At 34.5% G+C, this 17718-nt stretch overlaps 1 protein-coding gene across 3 annotated transcripts; it reads right to left on the reverse strand.

Moving 5' to 3' along the window:
- Positions 1-1491: 1491 nt before the first annotated feature.
- On the reverse strand, positions 1492-17425 carry LOC108913889 (ATP-dependent RNA helicase DHX8). 3 transcript variants are annotated; one of them, XM_023455785.1, is made up of 11 exons: positions 17253-17425; positions 16578-17186; positions 15546-15597; positions 14799-14856; positions 14564-14725; positions 13559-13949; positions 12089-13132; positions 10698-10939; positions 5745-6038; positions 1848-2353; positions 1492-1792 (listed from the first exon to the last, which is right to left on the reverse strand). In XM_023455785.1, exons 1-11 carry the CDS (start codon positions 17344-17346, stop codon positions 1570-1572), a joined length of 3675 nt encoding a protein of 1224 aa, XP_023311553.1. In that variant the 5' UTR covers positions 17347-17425; the 3' UTR covers positions 1492-1569. The 3 variants fall into 3 exon arrangements, with proteins under 3 accessions (XP_023311553.1, XP_023311551.1, XP_023311552.1); XM_023455783.1 differs by lacking the exon at positions 15546-15597 and having other exon boundaries at positions 14799-14889; positions 16619-17186; XM_023455784.1 differs by lacking the exons at positions 14799-14856; positions 15546-15597 and having other exon boundaries at positions 16528-17186.
- Positions 17426-17718: the final 293 nt, after the last annotated feature.

Consider the following 17718-nt stretch of genomic DNA (forward strand, 5'->3'; position numbering starts at 1 on the left):
GAATCACTAAATTTGGTACACAGAGGTTTTATGACATGTGGAATCTGATACTACACTTTTTGGCAGGGAACCCCCTTAAGACAATTTTTCGTGGGCCCCCTTGTCTTTGGAGCCAAAAAAAATTGGTAGCATATTTAAATTTCTGAAAAATTATCAGTCCACTAGAAAGCCATTAAATTTAGAGACTTTTTGTCTCTTTCTACTTTTTTCGTAAAACGGAATGTGTTTGAGAAAAATATCAAAATGTGATCGAATGCATATCGTGATTCGCCATTTTCCTCAAAAACATTGCGTTTTATGTAACAAATATCAATAGACAAAAAAGTTTCTACATTCAATGGCTTTCTAGTGGACAGATAATTTTTAAGAAATTAAAATTTGCGACCAAATATTTCTGGTTCCAAACACAAGGGGGACCACGAAAAAGTGTCCTAAGGGGGTTTCTCGTCAAAAAGCGTAGCACTATGAGATTCCACATGTCATAAAACCTCTGTGTACCAAATTTAGTGATTTTCGTTCATGGTTTTGAGATATAAAAAAGACTTCTTAGGGGCAGGTTTCAGGGGGCTGTAACTCCAAAAGAGGGGGCCAGTTGGCAAAAAGAAAAAATACGGGTCCTCTAAATTTGTCTTAAGAATCTATGACCAATTCTGTTGCATGAATTTCCGGATACCCTGTATAGTAATATACTTACGTAACCCATCTTGAACTTAAAATTTCCTTTAAAAGTTGTCTTTCCTGTGCTAATTGTGCGCATATCGCAAAATACTTGGAAATATGTGAAAAATTTACCGAAACTTGGGTTTCTTTTTTCGGGTTGAAAAATGTAGATCTTTTTCTTATCGTTGAAATTTAATAGGAATGGAATTATTTCCATTTGAACGCTGATATTTTTTCACAAATTTATAAAAAAATGTCCTATTACCAACAGGAGCCGAGAATTTTTTTTTTTTTTCAAAAAATCACTACGACTTCATTTAATATGTATTTTTATTACTCATTTAATAAATCCTATTGTTTCGCATGTTTTTTAGGTCGGTAACTAGCTGTTTGCCAACACTATCTATTTGCGTGCGGTAATCTTACTTGTTGAACGCGAATTGCCAACACGCAAAATTTAAATACCTACACACTCGAAAATATTTTTAAAAAGAGATATTTAAATGATATTTATGTAAACTTAAACTGAATAAAAATAAGCGGACCCCACCAGGGCTTCGCCCCTGTACTCTGGGATTTCATTGCATTCGTAATAAAAAATAGTATGCGCAATTCGTGCGGTTGTCTATTGCACACTTGAGCGGATGAGTGCACCAACGAAGTGAGCGAGAGTGAACTCCGCTCTCGTAAGCAATAGACAACTTACCGCACTTATTGCACAATATACTATTATTTAATTCCTGCTCACCCTCGAAAATTCTTCAAGAACAAAATACCGGAACGTTTTTTAAAAAGCAACATTGAGGAAATTTTTTATGAAAACGAAACTGGTAAATACTTAAAATCTGTACATTTATTGTTCTATACTTACACTATAACACTATTTACAAAGCTCTTGAGAGGAACACATTAATTTCTCCTCCTTCTGACTCTAGAAATTCTCCAAGCATTGGGTTCTTCGTACTTGTTATACAAAGGTTCGAGCCTTTGGTTCTTCTTAAACTTGCTGAGCTTGGTGGGATCGGAAAATTTGAAGAACGCAGGCGCGAACTCCACCAACCACTTGGGGTCTATGGTCGTCACTTCCCTCATATATTCTTTCGTGGTTTGCACCAATTCGTGATATATTACCCTGAAACGAAAAAAAATTAACCTGGCTTCACTTTTAAGTCATTAAATTTACTTACCACTCGGGCTGACGATTGAACAGCGCACTCGACGGGTGGATATAAACCACTTGACTATCGACCAACGTCCGGTATCCTTCTTGCGGATCTTTTTTACCGGCATTCCTGAAAAAACCCGAACAAATGGCCTTTTGCACCCTCACCGTGTTCCTCTCCGCCGAGACAACGTCCAGCTTATGCCTGTCCATGATCCCCAACAGCTGCTTTCTCACATCCTGCGCCCTTTTCAGAGTCCTTATTTGCACAAAGTTCTCGTAGCACCAAGCATTTGAAAATTTGTTATTCTTCCAGCTGTTGTACACCGCCAGGAGTGTTAAGTGATCCCCCTCCGGTTGGTTGAATTTCGCCTTCTTCTGGTCGGCCAGCGCCTGCTTGTCCTTCGGCCTGTAGAAAACGTTTTGAACGGACAACATGCTGACGATCGTGAGAATTTCGTCGGAACACTGCAGCGCCACCGACATGATGAGCATCTTGGAAAGGTTGGGCTCTAATGGAAATTCGGCCATCTGCGAAGAAAATATGATTATACAGTGATAATTTTTTAAGTCCGCAAATGGGTTAAAAAATTCTGATAGATATTTTAATGGTGCATCATCCCTTATCAACCTTTTAAAATGCTTCAATTGAACTTTACTTACTGTCGATTAATAGTCTTGGTGGATTCACACCTTCTACCAAATTTGGTTTTTCTAAGTTCAAGTATAACTGAGATAATTATTGATTTTTTCCATATTTTGGGTCTCCCTACATGCCCCTGCTCTGTCAGTTCTTATAGTCCAAGCATTATGTCACGGACTAATGTTAAATTTGCAGAAATTATTACCTGGACAAAAAAAATATGACCGTATAGAAAATTTAATTTTAAATTGAGTGTCTTGTTCTTTAAACTCGATCCAAAATGGCGAACATGGTTAAAAAAAATCGCAAGGTTGCAGAAAACAGTTTTTCTAAAATAACTAAAAAATATAGCATCGATTTTTTTTTTAATTTTTTGTAATTTTCGATTGCTTTGTTACTTTTCGAGATATATCGAAAAAACCGTTCAAAATCTTCTCTTTTCTCTTCTTCTATAACTCTACATTTACGTTTCCATATTTGCTATTTACTGCAAGCATAGCCCACGGCAAGCCAAAAAAGTACGTTTTTGAAAAATTTAAAAATATTAATTATTTTTCTAGATATATTGATTTTTTGAAAAAAAGGCGCTTTCGAAAATTGGCTACATCTCAGCGGATAGCCCTACAGTAACGATTTTCGGTTTATTTTCTTCGTAAAGAGTTATATTATCATGCTGTTAAAAAATTTTGACGATTTTATTAATTTTAAGGATCAAAAAATGACTGAAAATGTTGCACTTCTTTTGGGTATGTTTTTTTTCAAATAACTATCTCAATTTTTATTTTATGAGAACGACTTTTAAAAAAAGAAACTGCTGACATTTTTTCACAAATTAAAAAAAAAATGTTTTTCTACGACCTTCTGGAGCCGAGAGGACGTAATTAACATTTTACAGCGCTGCGCTTGATGGAGGTTAATATAGAATACTTATATTTAAAAAAAAAACAAAAATTGTAGGATATGTTTACTTGATTTTTAGTATTAGTAATTGAGTAATAAACTGAAGCGTGCAAGCGCTGAGTGCGTCAGCTGGACCGGACGGAGAAGTAGGGGGAAGCGGCGCGCGCTCGCTCTGAAAACTGATGACGTGCAATATAAATGGCTCGCGCTTGCAAAATCTTTGATATTTCGGCTTCTGGACCACGTACAAAAATTCTTTTGTACTTAATCTGGGGTAGCTAAACACGAATATTATAGTCATTTTCGTCTTAGAAGCAAAATAGTCCCGTAAATGTTTAGTTTTTATTTAACTTATATATTTTTTTTCTTTTATTATACTTCTTCACGAAAATATGGACGACGAACAAGAAAATAAATCAAAAGACAATCCGACAAAGAAAAGAAGGATTTCATTCGATAAAAATTTTATCTATGTATATAGGATACTTGTTAGTTTTCATTGTAATAATTTTATAGATATTTTGTACATAGTTGTACAATTATTAAATATTTTTGTAAATAAATTAAATTCTTTAAACTTATTTTACACCAAAATTAATTAATTATTGAAATGATGAAGTAATTGTTAAAAAGCCAGCAACAAGTATGTCAGTATGATTAATGAAGTAAAAAAATTAAGGTATTGCACAAAAACTACTGTAATATTATTAATTATTAAAATGACGTTAAATGCAAAAAAATGTAAATTAAATAAAAACTAAACATTTACGGGACTATTTTGCTTATAAGGCGAAAATGACTGTAATATTCGTGTTTAGCTACCCCAGATTAAGTACAAAAGAATTTTTGTATGTGGTCCAGAAGCCGAGATATCAAAGATTTTGCAAGCGCGAGCTATTTAGACTGCACGTCATCAGTTTTCAGAGCGAGCGTGCGCCGCTTCCCCCTACTTCTCCGTCCGGTCCAGCTGGCTGACACACTCAGCGCTTGCACGTTTATTACTCAATTATTAATACTAAAAATCAAGTAAACATTTCCTACTATTTTTTTTAAATATATCCATCAAGCGCATCGCTGAAAAATGTTAATTGCGTCCTCAAAATTTTTTTTTAATAAAAAAATTATCTCGGCTCCAGAAGAAGGTCGTAGAAAACATAATTTTTTTTAAAATTCGTGAAAAAATGTCAGCAGTTTCTTTCTTTAAAAGTCATTTTCATAAAATGAAAATTGAAACAGTTATTTGAAAAAAACATCCAAAAATAGTGCAACTTTTTCAAAGGCATTTTTTGATCCTTAAAATTAATAAAATCGTCAAAATTTTTTAAAAGCATGATAATATAACTTTACGAAGAAAATAAACCGAAAATCGTCACTGTAGGGCTACCCGCTGAGGAGATCTAGCCAATTTTCGAGAGCGCCTTTTTTTCAAAAAATCGATATATTTCGAAAAATAACAAATATTTTTAAATTTTTCAAAAATGTTCTTTTTTGGCTTGCGGCGGGCTATGCTTGTAGTAAATAGCAAATATGGAAACGTAAATGTAAACGAGTTATAGAAGAAGAGAAAAGAGATTTTTAACGATTTTTTAGATATATCTCGAAAAGTAACAAAACAATCGATACTTACAAAAAATCAGTCGATAGATCTTTTTAAAATTTACAACTTTCTCATTTAAAATTTTTCAATCGGTGCTATATTTTTTTAGTTATTTTAGAAAAACCGTTTTTTTGCAACTTTGCTATTTTTTTTAACCATGTTCGCCATTTTGGATAGAGTTTAACCCTTTCGCTGCGCAATACGTCTGAACGTAGCTACCGCGCCATGCGCGATTGTTTATCGCGTGCGAATATATACGTCTGGAGCAGTTATACCACTTATAGTTTTACATTATGTTGTGTTAAATTCCGATTTACGATAAATTTTACGATTTTATTTTGAATAAAATACAGTATATGTACTAAATAGAAACTGAAAGAAACATGAACAATCTTGGTACTATTACCAGTACCTCTTTCCATAAAAATATTTGTCACAATCGGTATAAGCTCGCCCGCAAAAATTCGCCTTACCAATTGCAATAACCGAGTCACTATGCGCACGGTTGTCAATATATACGGTTTGAGCAGCCTGATCCAATTTAACTATTCATGCGAATTAATCCGTCTGGAGCAGTTTGAGCCCTATAAATTTTTAGCGAATATATACGTCTGGAGCATTGAAAGGGTTAAAGAACAAGAATCTCAATTTAAAATTTAATTTTCTATACGGTCATATTTTTTTTGTCCAGGTAATAATTACTGTAAGCATTTCTCTTTAATGCTTGGACTATTATCCGAAACACCCAATATTTCTAAAGTAAATGAAAAAAGTATATTTACCCTCCTCCCTAGTCTAGTCAGCAAACCTTCGTCGTCCAAAGCCGACAGAGAATGCAGCTGTTCCAGGGCCATAATAAGAGATTCAACGGGAGGGGCGTCCATGAAATCGAAGTGCAAGAGATCGTTAATACCCATGGTCTTCAATTGCAACACCGTAGTGGCCAGGTTTGTTCGTTGAATCTCGGGTACCGGCGTCGGCAACATTTCGTCCCTATACGCCCTCTCCGTGTATAACCTATAACACTTCCCTGGACCGGTACGCCCCGCGCGACCGGCTCTTTGCTTGGCTTGGGCCTGAAAATGAGAGATGTTTAATATATTGAGGACTATCTTTCGTAGTTTCGAAAATATTATAAAGAAATGAAATTTCTTTAAATAGACTATTGTAATGTTGTCTTTGACGAGAACAAACAGGTTTATCGTCATGAAATACGAAACTTTAAAGAAGAATATCAACAACTTATCTTTACGTTTATATTTTATGTTTTAGTATTCTTCCTTTTCATCTCCTCAACACATTTTCTCAGAACGGAAAATGTCTCGTTATACAGAGTGTTTCAGTTTTAATCTATGAGACTTCGGGAGCAGATAGTACAACGAAAAAAATGGTACATTGTCATATAAACTTATTTCGAAACCTCAACCGTTTTCAAGATACAGGGTGTTAATGGTTAAGAAAAAAATTCATTTACTGTAAATAATAGAAGTATTTCAACTAAATTTGTTGTATGTTATATAGGGTGTCCCAAAATTCATGCAACAAAATTTGGTCATAGATTCTTAAGACAAATATTGGGGACCCGTATTTTTTCTTTTTGCTAAGTGGCCCCCTCGTTCGGAGTTACAGCCCCCTGAAATCTGCCCCTGTAGAAGTCTATTTTATATCTCAAACCATGTTGTCCGGGAATCACTAAATTTGGTACACAGGGGTTTTATGACATGTGGAATCTCACAGTGCAACGCTTTTTGGCGAGAAACCCACTTGAGACATTTTTTCGTGGGCCCCCTTGTCTGGAACCAGAAAAACTTGATCTCAAATTTGATTTATTTAAAATTATTAGTTAGCTTGAAACCCATTGAATTTAGAAACTTTTTTGTCTCTTGATATTTGTTTTATAAAACGCAATATGCATTCGATCACATTTTGACATTTGAAAACATTGCGTTTTACGAAAAAAGTATAAAGAGACAAAAAGTTTCTAAATTTAATGGCTTTCTAGTGGACTAATAAGTTTTAAGAAATTTAAATATGTGACCAAATTTTTTTGGCTCCAAAGACAAGGGGGCCTACAAAAAATTGTCTTAAGGGGGTTCCCCGCCAAAATACGTAGCACCACCAGATTCCACATGTCATAAAACCCCTGTGTACCAAATTTAGTGATTCTCGTATAACAGGGTTGTGAGATACAAAAAAAAGATTATTCTTAGGGGCAGACTTCAGGGGGGCTGTAACTCCGAAAGAGGGGGCCACTTGGCAAAAAGAAAAAATACGGGTCCCCTAAATTTGTCCTAGGAATCTGTGACCAAATTTTGTTGCATGAATTTCGGGACACCCTGTATAGGGTCAAGTTTCCATAAAATACTGTAATATCAAGACATTTGTGCAACCAGTGCTGGAAATATGGGAAACCCATTCGACTATATTATAAAAAATAATAATAATACGGTCCTGTGTAAAGTAATAATTAATTATTTTTTCTGAAAAAGCATGCCAATGGGACAAAAAATACCTCTTACATTTTTCGATATCTGTTAAAAAATCCGTTAGCACATGATTAATTTGAAATGAAAAAAAGAAATCCAATTTGCCGTAAAACAGACAGATATCGACAAAATGTAAGAAACAATTTTTGTCTTTGTCAGAAAATATAATCAATTTTATTACTTTGCATACTATTTTTTTTTATAGTCAAATGAGATTCTCGTATCTCCGCCACTGGTTGGCCAAAAGTCTTGATATTACAGTATTTTATGGAGACATAACCTACACCAAATTTAGTTCAAATACCTCTATTATTTCAGAAGATATTTACAGTAGATGAATATTTTTTTTAACTGTTAAGAGCATGTATCTCGAAAACAGTTAAGATTTCAAAATAAGTTTATGTGACAAGACAAAGTACCATTATTTTCCATTGTACTATCTGCTCTTGAAGTCTCATAGATTAAAACTGAGTACATTTTTTTTCAGATGTATTTCAGAAAATGTAATTTGAATTTTATATACTAGTCCCTATTTCAGAGTTCATAATAGTCGTTTTTTTCAGAAACAAAATTATAAATTTTCATATAAGCGACATTTTAGAATGACTAGAACTTTTATAATTACATAATTTTGTTACCAAACCTCAAGCAAATACTATTACGACTTCACAGCACAAATTTTGTATTCAGACATTTAAATTTTTTTCATTGATATATTGCAGGAAACGATTACTCTGGATGAGTACCCCGTCCGTTTAAAGAAACACGTATACAATTTAGGGTGGGTCAAAAAAATCGTCTATTTTTTTTTTTACTTACAGTTTTCCATTTTTTCCTCAGTATTAGAAAAAAAAATTCATATCTCTCTATCAACTGTTCATTAAAAATATCTCTCATATGCTTGTAGGAAATTGAACACTCTACAAAAAAGTTCTCTTGCAATTTTTTCGTAAACCTCATCGTTTAAAGGATATTAAAGGTTGAAGATTGATTATTTTAAGATAAATTTCTGTTTCGCTTATGAATTTTATAACTCGTTAACAAAAAATCTTTATGAAATGCGCAATTCATAGTTTTGTAGGAAATTAACTGCTCTACAAAAATGGTCTCTTATGATTAGTCGATTAAATAAAGCGTTTAAAAGATATTCATCGTCAAACTTCAATGCACGCCAATTTTAACAGTTTTTGATTAATAATTCGGAAAATTTCAATTTAGTTTACGAGTTTCAGGGAAATTTATACAAATTTGAGTTTCTATCGTAAAAGTAATCATTATAGAGAAATTCCTTGTTCGAAAATTTATTTGAAACTTTTATTCTGATAATATTTTTATAAATCCTGATCGTGTTGTTATGTTTGTTTGAAAGCGTGTGTTCAGAACGTATTTCAAAACATTTTTCCACAAAATATACATAAAATTTTTCGTTCTAGGGGATTTTTGTTTTGAATTTCATTACTTCTGTTTGAGTTTATTATATAAGTCTTATAATCACTACATAAATTTATTTATTATTAATTAACCTATAATGGATAAGGAAATTCGTTTGATCCGTATATCTATGCAAAAAATTTTGGAATGTAAGTTACCAACAGTGAAAAAGGTTATGAGTGTATTATTCTATCAACTGAAAGTTTTAAAGTGTTCATTCAAAGTGCTAAAAATTCAGTTGACTAAGTTATTGAACTGTGAAAAAAAATTAGATTCCAGCTAGTGAAGGTCCTAATGCAGTCAAAAAAATTCTTCGCTATCATACTCAATGGTTAAAATTACAAAAAAGTTTAAAAAAAAAAAAATCAGCACAAAACCAAAATGTTTGAAATTTTATAACTCACTTGATAATGAAATAAAAAAACTTTTTAATAATAATAATAATAATAATAATATCTCTACTCCTCATTCTAACTACGAGAATTAGACCATAAGTCGGAGACTTGTGCGGGAGAGGAAGCGGAATTTATTATTAGGCAGGCCGCATTTGTGCCCAACCGGTGTCAATTTCTCATCATTGACCCAAGCCTACATTCTTCCACCCTACCATACTTACACAGAGGGTGCCAATCCTCCGTACAAGCATAGCCGCGGGAATCGAACCCGGGCAGAAATTTGCACACGATTTAAGTACTGACGCCTTAACCCGTGCGGCTATCGACCGATAATAACACATTGAACATTTTTTTTTTAAGATTAATACTTTTCATAATAAATTTCTAACAAAAATGTTATTTTTTCAAGATTTAATGAATCATTGACTCTCAGTCAGAAATAATGCACTAATTTTTTTCGATGTAACCAAACATGCTTACGACTAAAAAAAACTAGAAAAATAGTTTAAAACATTTCTCTGTTCATAGAAACTCAAATTTGTATAAATTTCCCTGACACTTATAAAATAAATTGAAATTTTCCGAATTATTAATCAAAAACTGTTAAAATTGGCGTGCATTGAAGTTTGACGATGAATATCTTTTGAACGCTTTATTTAATCGACTAATCATAAGAGACCATTTTTGTAGAGCAGTTAACTTCCTAGAACACTATGAATTCCGCATTTCATAATGATTTTTTGTTAACGAGTTATAAAATTCACAAGGAAAACAGAAATTTGTCTTAAATTAATCAAACTTCAACCTTTAACATCTTTTAAACCGTGAGGTTTAGGAAAAAATTGTAAGAGACCTATTTTGTAGAGCGTTCAATTTCCTACAAGCATATGAGGAGAGATATTTTTAACAAGCAGTTGATAGAGAGATATATTTTCTTTCTAATACTGAGGAAAAAAATGGAAAACTGTAAAGCGGAAGACTTTCCTATTAAAATTAAGAGCTCATATCTGGAGAGAATTTTCTAGAGGTGTCTAGAGTGTCTATTTTTCAGAGTACAAAGTAAAAAAGAATAGTCGATTTTTTGACCCACCCTAGTATACATGCCAATAGAACTGTGTTCCGATTGGAAATCTACATAGTACGTTACCGTATATGCAATAAAAATTAAAATAAAAAATAATTTCAGCTTTCTCAAATACTATTGACATATTCCGAAACTAAAGCGACTATTCTGAAATACAAACAACACTTTACGATATTATATTTACTAAACGAAATTGAAATGACGCTTTCTGAAATACAATCGACCATTATTATTATTATTATCATTATTATTATTATTCAGAAACATAATTGCAAAATCAACAGGGCAAGTGTGGTCCAAGTTTTTATCATGATCCATTTCACGAGAGAAAATATTTACCTGGGATATTGGCGTAACTACTAAGGAATCCATTCCGGTCTTAGAGTTGTATACTTTCTGTTTTACAAATCCAGGATCAACTACGTAAAATATGCCATCGATGGTTAAGGAGGTTTCGGCGATATTGGTAGCGATGACCACCTTACGGCTGCCGGGGGGAGCCGGTTCGAATATCCTCGTTTGCATTTCCGAAGGTAAAGCCGAATACACCGGCAAAATAATCAGTTCGGGAACATCAGGACCTAAAAAGTCACAGACAAGATTTTTAACTGAAGATATTACGGTAAACAACTACTCTACGAGCTACATGGCCCAACTGCATTGAATTGTACCAGTGACGTCACGAACAGCAGTTCGATATGGCATCGTTGTGTTACAACGCACTTTCCAATTTCAATAACAAATAAAAACTTTTGAAAACTAGCATTCTGTAACTCATAAGAATAAACGTTTACGTAAAAAGAATATTCTTAATTTGGTCGAGAAATAATGCTCCTTAATTTATTACACATTTTCGTGTCACCCTCCAACAAAGAAAAAAATATACAGGGTGATTGGAACTTACCCAAAAAAATTTTTTTTAATGCAAAGCATGCAGTCGACGACCGGCAAGACAGCAAAGTTTAATAAAAAATAAATGGACAAAAAATTGAAAGAATTTCTTTCCCAAGGAATGAAATAAATAAAATTTTATAACACCTATTTTATATCGGCAAATTCAACTACTTTTGTCGCTATCGTTATTAATTAATAAAATTAATGTGTGGTTTTAATTAATAAAATAATTTGACATATCTTTATATTATTCTTCTGTTCATGTGTATGTCACTGAACTCGTCCTAAACGGTTGGACCGATTTTGATGAAATTTTTTGTGTGTGTTCAAGTGGATTCGAGAATGGTTTAGATTCACAATTTGATCTCATAGATAATGTTTTTTAAATTAATTTAACGTTTGAAGAGGACAACGTCTGTCAGGTCCACTAGTAATATATATAATATGACAACGTATGCTTAGCCATAACAGTTTACTTGCTTAACCATAAATTAAAACGATATCCATCAACTCTTGAGTTGCTATACATATAGCCATCTTTGACACTTGAAAAACTAATGTAAACACTATCACAAAAACGTTAATATGTACTAAAATCGGATTTCAGTATTTCGGAATCGCCTTAGGCAACGTGGAGAGAGCGCTTTGTGTACAGCACATATGACGCTAGACACTACAGTAACCCAGTGATGTAAAAAATTTGTTTACAAAATTGACTACATCTTTCACGACGCATCTATTCCCAAATGTTTTTGGTTAAGCTGTGAATCACCCTATATAAACATTGTATCAAAACAGCTTCTAACAAGGACCATAAAATAAGTTAAAAATCTTACCTAAAGACTTCATTCTTTCGTACAATATCTCGCAGGCCGTATCGATCTCTTCCTGACCGGTCAAAAACAAAAGTATATCACCCGGGGGTTCCCTCAGATGAATCTGCATCACAGTTATCAGACTGGCGTCCAAGTAATCGGTTTCCGGCTCTTTCGTGTACAACACCTCCACGGGAAACGTTCGTCCCGGTATCGTGAAGATCGGAGCCTCGAAGAAATACTGAGAAAACTTGACGGCGTCCAAGGTGGCCGACGTTACGATCAGTTTTAACTCTGCTCTTTTCGTAACCGCCTGCTTTAGGAGGCCGAACAAGACGTCGGTGTGTATCGTGCGTTCGTGGGCCTCGTCGAGCATAATAACCGAATACTGTTTAAGATCCAAATCCATGAGGCATTCTCTCAGCAACATGCCGTCCGTCATGTATTTAATTATAGTTTCGGGACTGGTGCAGTCCTCGAAACGTATGGTATAGCCCACTTCCTGCCCCAACCTGCAACCGAATTCTTCCGCCACCCGTTTCGCCACCGACATCGCCGCCACTCGACGAGGCTGCGTGCAGCCGATCTTGCCCCTCGAGGTAAAACCCGCTTCTGCCAAATATTGGGTGATTTGGGTCGTTTTTCCGGAACCGGTTTCTCCGATAACTATCAAAATTTGATTGTCCGTCACCGCCTTGCGCAGCTCTTCTTTTAATTTGTAAATGGGCAAGGACTGCCTCTGTTCTATTATGCTCAAATTGGTTTTTTTCCCGAACGACGATTTCTTGCCGCCGATGACGTGCTTCTTCCATTCCGGTAAATCCTGCGACTGCAGTCCAATTCCTCGCGCCGAGGTGCTCTTGTACTCCTCCTCGGGCAAGGGGTCTATCCAACTTTTGTTTTTGCCCGAAGGCTGCGAATCGACCTCTTGTTCTCTCTGTAACATTTTTTGTTCTCGTCTTTCCTTAGCCAGAGCCGATTGCATCATAGCTGCCTGGGCCAGGGAGCCGTCGGGATTCTTTACAATACGTACGGGACTCAAATCGTGGAGGGCCCGGCCGTGACCTAAAAACAATAATTTTGTGGGCTAGTGGCAAAAAAAAATTATAATTTCAAATATTAAACTAAACATTTCAAATTAACCCTTACAGTGACAACTTTTAGAAAAAACATGTAAAAAATAATCAATTATTTTTTATGTAGACTTTTAATAAACATTTTGGATTATTCTCGAACTCTTGTAAAAATGCTGAATATTCTCAAAATTTCCAGAAAATGCTCTTAAATGTTCCATTTTTCAATATTTATTTACAAAAGCAATATTTAAAAAGGTAAAAAAAAATTTTCTCTTTTGTGTTTCTGAAGAAAACATTTTTGTACTATGGTTTATTTATGCGCACGCATTTGTGAATATTCTCAAATACACATTGAGAACATTTTCATTATTATCAGTAGAAAATAGAAATAATCGAGTACATGATAAATGGTTACCTTGCAAGAAAGGTGGTTCATCTTCAACCAATTCTATTTCAATGTCAGCCTCGCCGCCATCTTCGTCTTTCGGAAGAAGGCCGGTTTCTTCATCGAAATCGGGCAACTCGCTTTTATCTATACAACCCGAGGAGATCATCTGCTTTATTTCCCATCTTTCTGGGCTCGATATTCTCGTCACGCGTTTCCTTGAATCATCTTCTCCCTCGTCCGTACCTACCGGCAACCTGAGAACGGAAGTGCTACTGGTTATGGGTCTGTCGGGATTCCTGTCTTTGTCTTCTCTTTCTGTCAGGATGTGGGACAGTGGGTTCAAGTCTTTTCCAGTTATCTGGCACACGTCTTTCATTGTAAGCGACACCTTCTGTCCCGTTACCGAAAGAACTTTTACCTACAAAATATCGTCGGTATTACAACTTTGAAAGGTATGTTTTTGTTTTGAGTGTTCTCAAAATTCGTATCTTAATAGGCCGTATTACAGAAACAAATTGTTTATTTAAACACAGTTTAAAATGCAATAAAATTAGGAACAAATCTCTATTTACGGTAAGTCAGTATTTAACGAATAAACATTACAAATATGTGAATTTATTATTGTAATAGAAAGTTACTCAGAAAGGTCTATTTTGTATAAGAAATTATAAAATAATCCTAAATCACAGTGTAAATAAAGCATATCTTAATCAATATCTAGGAAATTCATGCCGACAGACACTATATTGTCTATAAGCTTGACTTTCTTCTTTTCATTTTATTAAATCAGTGATTAGAACAATACTAAATTCCTTTTTACAAATTAAACATCGTCGTTAATATTTTAACAACTTCAAAATGCATGTTCTTAATGTCTCGCAATATTAGTGATACAGTTAAGGATATAATCACACTCGTCATTCATAATAAACATTATTTATATTCATCAATAAAAATGATTTAATCACACACTAAAATTATCGATAATGATCCGTACTACTGCCAAATGTCGATTAAAAAAATGTGCCTTACCTTAACTCTGCTTCCTCTAGACACAACTTCTGAAACATTGGTTACTCTACCTTCTGCTCGAAGTTGTGAGATATGCACCAGACCTTCCCATTTTTTTCTTAGTCCCTCTAACTGTACAAAACATCCAAACGGAACAATATTTGTCACTTTGCCCATGTAAATCTTAAAATAAATCATATTAATCAGAAAAAGTTTAATGAATTAGAATTTACTAATACTATTCCGAAAGCAATACCTTTCCTGTAATCGGATCCTCCTCCAATTCTGGACTGCCTCTGTCATGATTATGTCTCCTGTTAAAGTGATCTTTTCTCTTATCCCTTGACCTACTTCTNGTGGCCTTACCTTAAAAACACTATTTTTGAACTGCCTATTCCTGATTTAAACGATCTGCAGGCTCGACTTATAGACAAGATTCATGAAATTAACAATACCCCGGGCATCTTAGAAAATGTCTTTAATTCTTTGAGGAACAGGTGTGAAAAGTGCTTGGAACAAGGAGGGGGACACTTTCCGCAGCTTCTTTAATTGTTTATTATTATCACGATTATTCTTTAAAATAAAGTTATACAGTCATTAACGTTATTGAAACTGACAGCTGCTATACAGCTCGTAGAAATGAGGTTAAGTTGGTCGCTATAAGCTACTCCCTACGTCCAATGTGTCAGAGCCAACTTCGACCACGTTTTTATTTGAACGCTCGTTAGAAATAATCGAGTACATGATAAATGGTTACCTTGCAAGAAAGGTGGTTCATCTTCAACCAATTCTATTTCAATGTCAGCCTCGCCGCCATCTTCATCTTTCGGAAGAAGACCGGTTTCTTCATCGAAATCGGGCAACTCGCTTTTATCTATACAACCCGAGGAGATCATCTGCTTTATTTCCCATCTTTCTGGGCTCGATATTCTCGTCACGCGTTTCCTTGAATCATCTTCTCCCTCGTCCGTACCTACCGGCAACCTGAGAACGGAAGTGCTACTGGTTATGGGTCTGTCGGGATTCCTGTCTTTGTCTTCTCTTTCTGTCAGGATGTGGGACAGTGGGTTCAAGTCTTTTCCAGTTATCTGGCACACGTCTTTCATTGTAAGCGATACCTTCTGTCCCGTTACCGAAAGAACTTTTACCTACAAAATATCGTCGGTATTACAACTTTGAAAGGTATGTTTTTGTTTTGAGTGTTCTCAAAATTCGTATCTTAATAGGCCGTATTACAGAAACAAATTGTTTATTTAAACACAGTTTAAAATGCAATAAAATTAGGAACAAATCTCTATTTACGGTAAGTCAGTATTTAACGAATCAACATTACAAATATGTGAATTTATTATTGTAATAGAAAGTTACTCAGAAAGGTCTATTTTGTATAAGAAATTATAAAATAATCCTAAATCACAGTGTAAATAAAGCATATCTTGATCAATATCTAGGAAATTCATGCCGACAGACACTATATTGTATATAAGCTTGAATTTCTTCTTTTCTTTTTATTAAATCAGCGATTAGAACAATACTAAATCTCTTTTTACAAATTAAACATCGTCGTTAATATTTTAACAACTTCAAAATGCATGTTCTTAATGTCTCGCAATATTAGTGATACAGTTAAGGATATAATCACAGTCGTCATTCATAATAAACATTATTTATATTCATCAATAAAAATGATTTAATCACACACTAAAATTATCGATAATGATCCGTACTACTGCCAAATGTCGATTAAAAAAATGTGCCTTACCTTAACTCTGCTTACTTCTGAAACATTGGTTACTCTACCTTCTGCTCGAAGTTGTGAGATATGCACCAGACCTTCCCATTTTTTTCTTAGTCCCTCTAACTGTACAAAACATCCAAACGGAACAATATTTGTCACTTTGCCCATGTAAATCTTAAAATAAATCATATTAATCAGAAAAAGTTTAATGAATTAGAATTTACTAATACTATTCCGAAAGCAATACCTTTCCTGTAATCGGATCCTCCTCCAATTCTGGACTGCCTCTGTCATGATTATGTCTCCTGTTAAAGTGATCTTTTCTCTTATCCCTTGACCTACTTCTTGATCTCTCCCTGGATCTTTGCCGATGTCTCGATCTATTGCGACCATCACGTTGCTCACGTTCCCTTCTGCTCCTCCTGTCTTTAGATCTAGATCTATTTCTTTTACTGTCTCTCTGGTAAGATCTACTTCTTGATCTCCTTCTTCTGCTTGGAGATTTCGTGCTTTTCTTAACTTTTTTACGCTGTGGACTTTGACTTCCTTCCTTTCTAGAATCTCGTTTTTCCTTCTCTTTACTGGAAGGTGCATGTGCCTCAAATTGTGCCATTATATCTGCGACGGTATCAGTCATTTTCTCGTCATTTTCATCCGTCAATTCAAAATTAGTTAACGGTTTTTGAGGTTCATCTGGAATGGCTAACCCTGGAAATTTTTGAGCCAGACTATCCTTTTCCTGAACTTTTTGATCTTCACCCGATTTGTTTTTTGGTTTCATGTGCTGAATAATTCGTAACAGATTGGACATAAATGAGTCTGAAAATTCTGCTCCATTTTCAATTAGTGCTTTTTTGAATGTGTCGGGTGTATTATTTTTTTCCGATAGGTGTATTATAAATTCAGCTAAAACGGAAAAGTTAATGTAAAAATATAACCTCTACAACTACACTATTTAGTTACGAAAATTACCTAAATCTTTATCGTTCATTCCTAAATGATTTTCCAGCTCGGTACATACTTTAGAAACTAATGAAAGGTACTCTAATTTTTCTACTTCATTCATTTTTCTGAAATATTGTAATTGCTAACTATACAATTAAAATGAACAGCCAAAAAACGTATTAGACCACAGACCAATAACAAATCAAATATTAGACCACAAAACTGACAAAACCTTAGAGCACTGGAGGTAAAATGACAATGGCCGAGAACGTAGTGGAGGTTTAGAGAGAGAGAGGTAAAGGATGGGATGTGCTATCTCTCTCTATCAGCATGCGATTGGCTATCGTCTTCTCCCCCTGTCAACGACAGAAGCAGCTGTTCACGGCAGAACCAATCGCATGCTGCCAGAGAGAGCGAGAGAGATATTACATATACCCTCCTATATATATATCTCTCTCTCACACACACAACCTCCGCTATATGTATGTACTCT

This window comes from Anoplophora glabripennis, unplaced genomic scaffold (assembly GCF_000390285.2).
Source record: "Anoplophora glabripennis isolate ALB-LARVAE unplaced genomic scaffold, Agla_2.0 scaffold900, whole genome shotgun sequence".
NCBI classification, from domain to species: Eukaryota; Metazoa; Arthropoda; class Insecta; order Coleoptera; family Cerambycidae; genus Anoplophora; species Anoplophora glabripennis.

Bases quoted from the DNA above. Each gene is read 5' to 3' on its own strand.
- LOC108913889 (XM_023455785.1), bottom strand. From the start codon at position 17,346: ATGAATGAAGTAGAAAAATTAGAGTACCTTTCATTAGTTTCTAAAGTA. The intron at 14,857-15,545 runs GTAGCACTTCCG...TCACTTTAACAG, and splicing joins TCCCGACAGACCCATAACCA to GAGACATAATCATGACAGAG. The intron at 2,354-5,744 runs GTAAATATACTT...TTTTCTTCGCAG, and splicing joins TGACTAGACTAGGGAGGAGG to ATGGCCGAATTTCCATTAGA.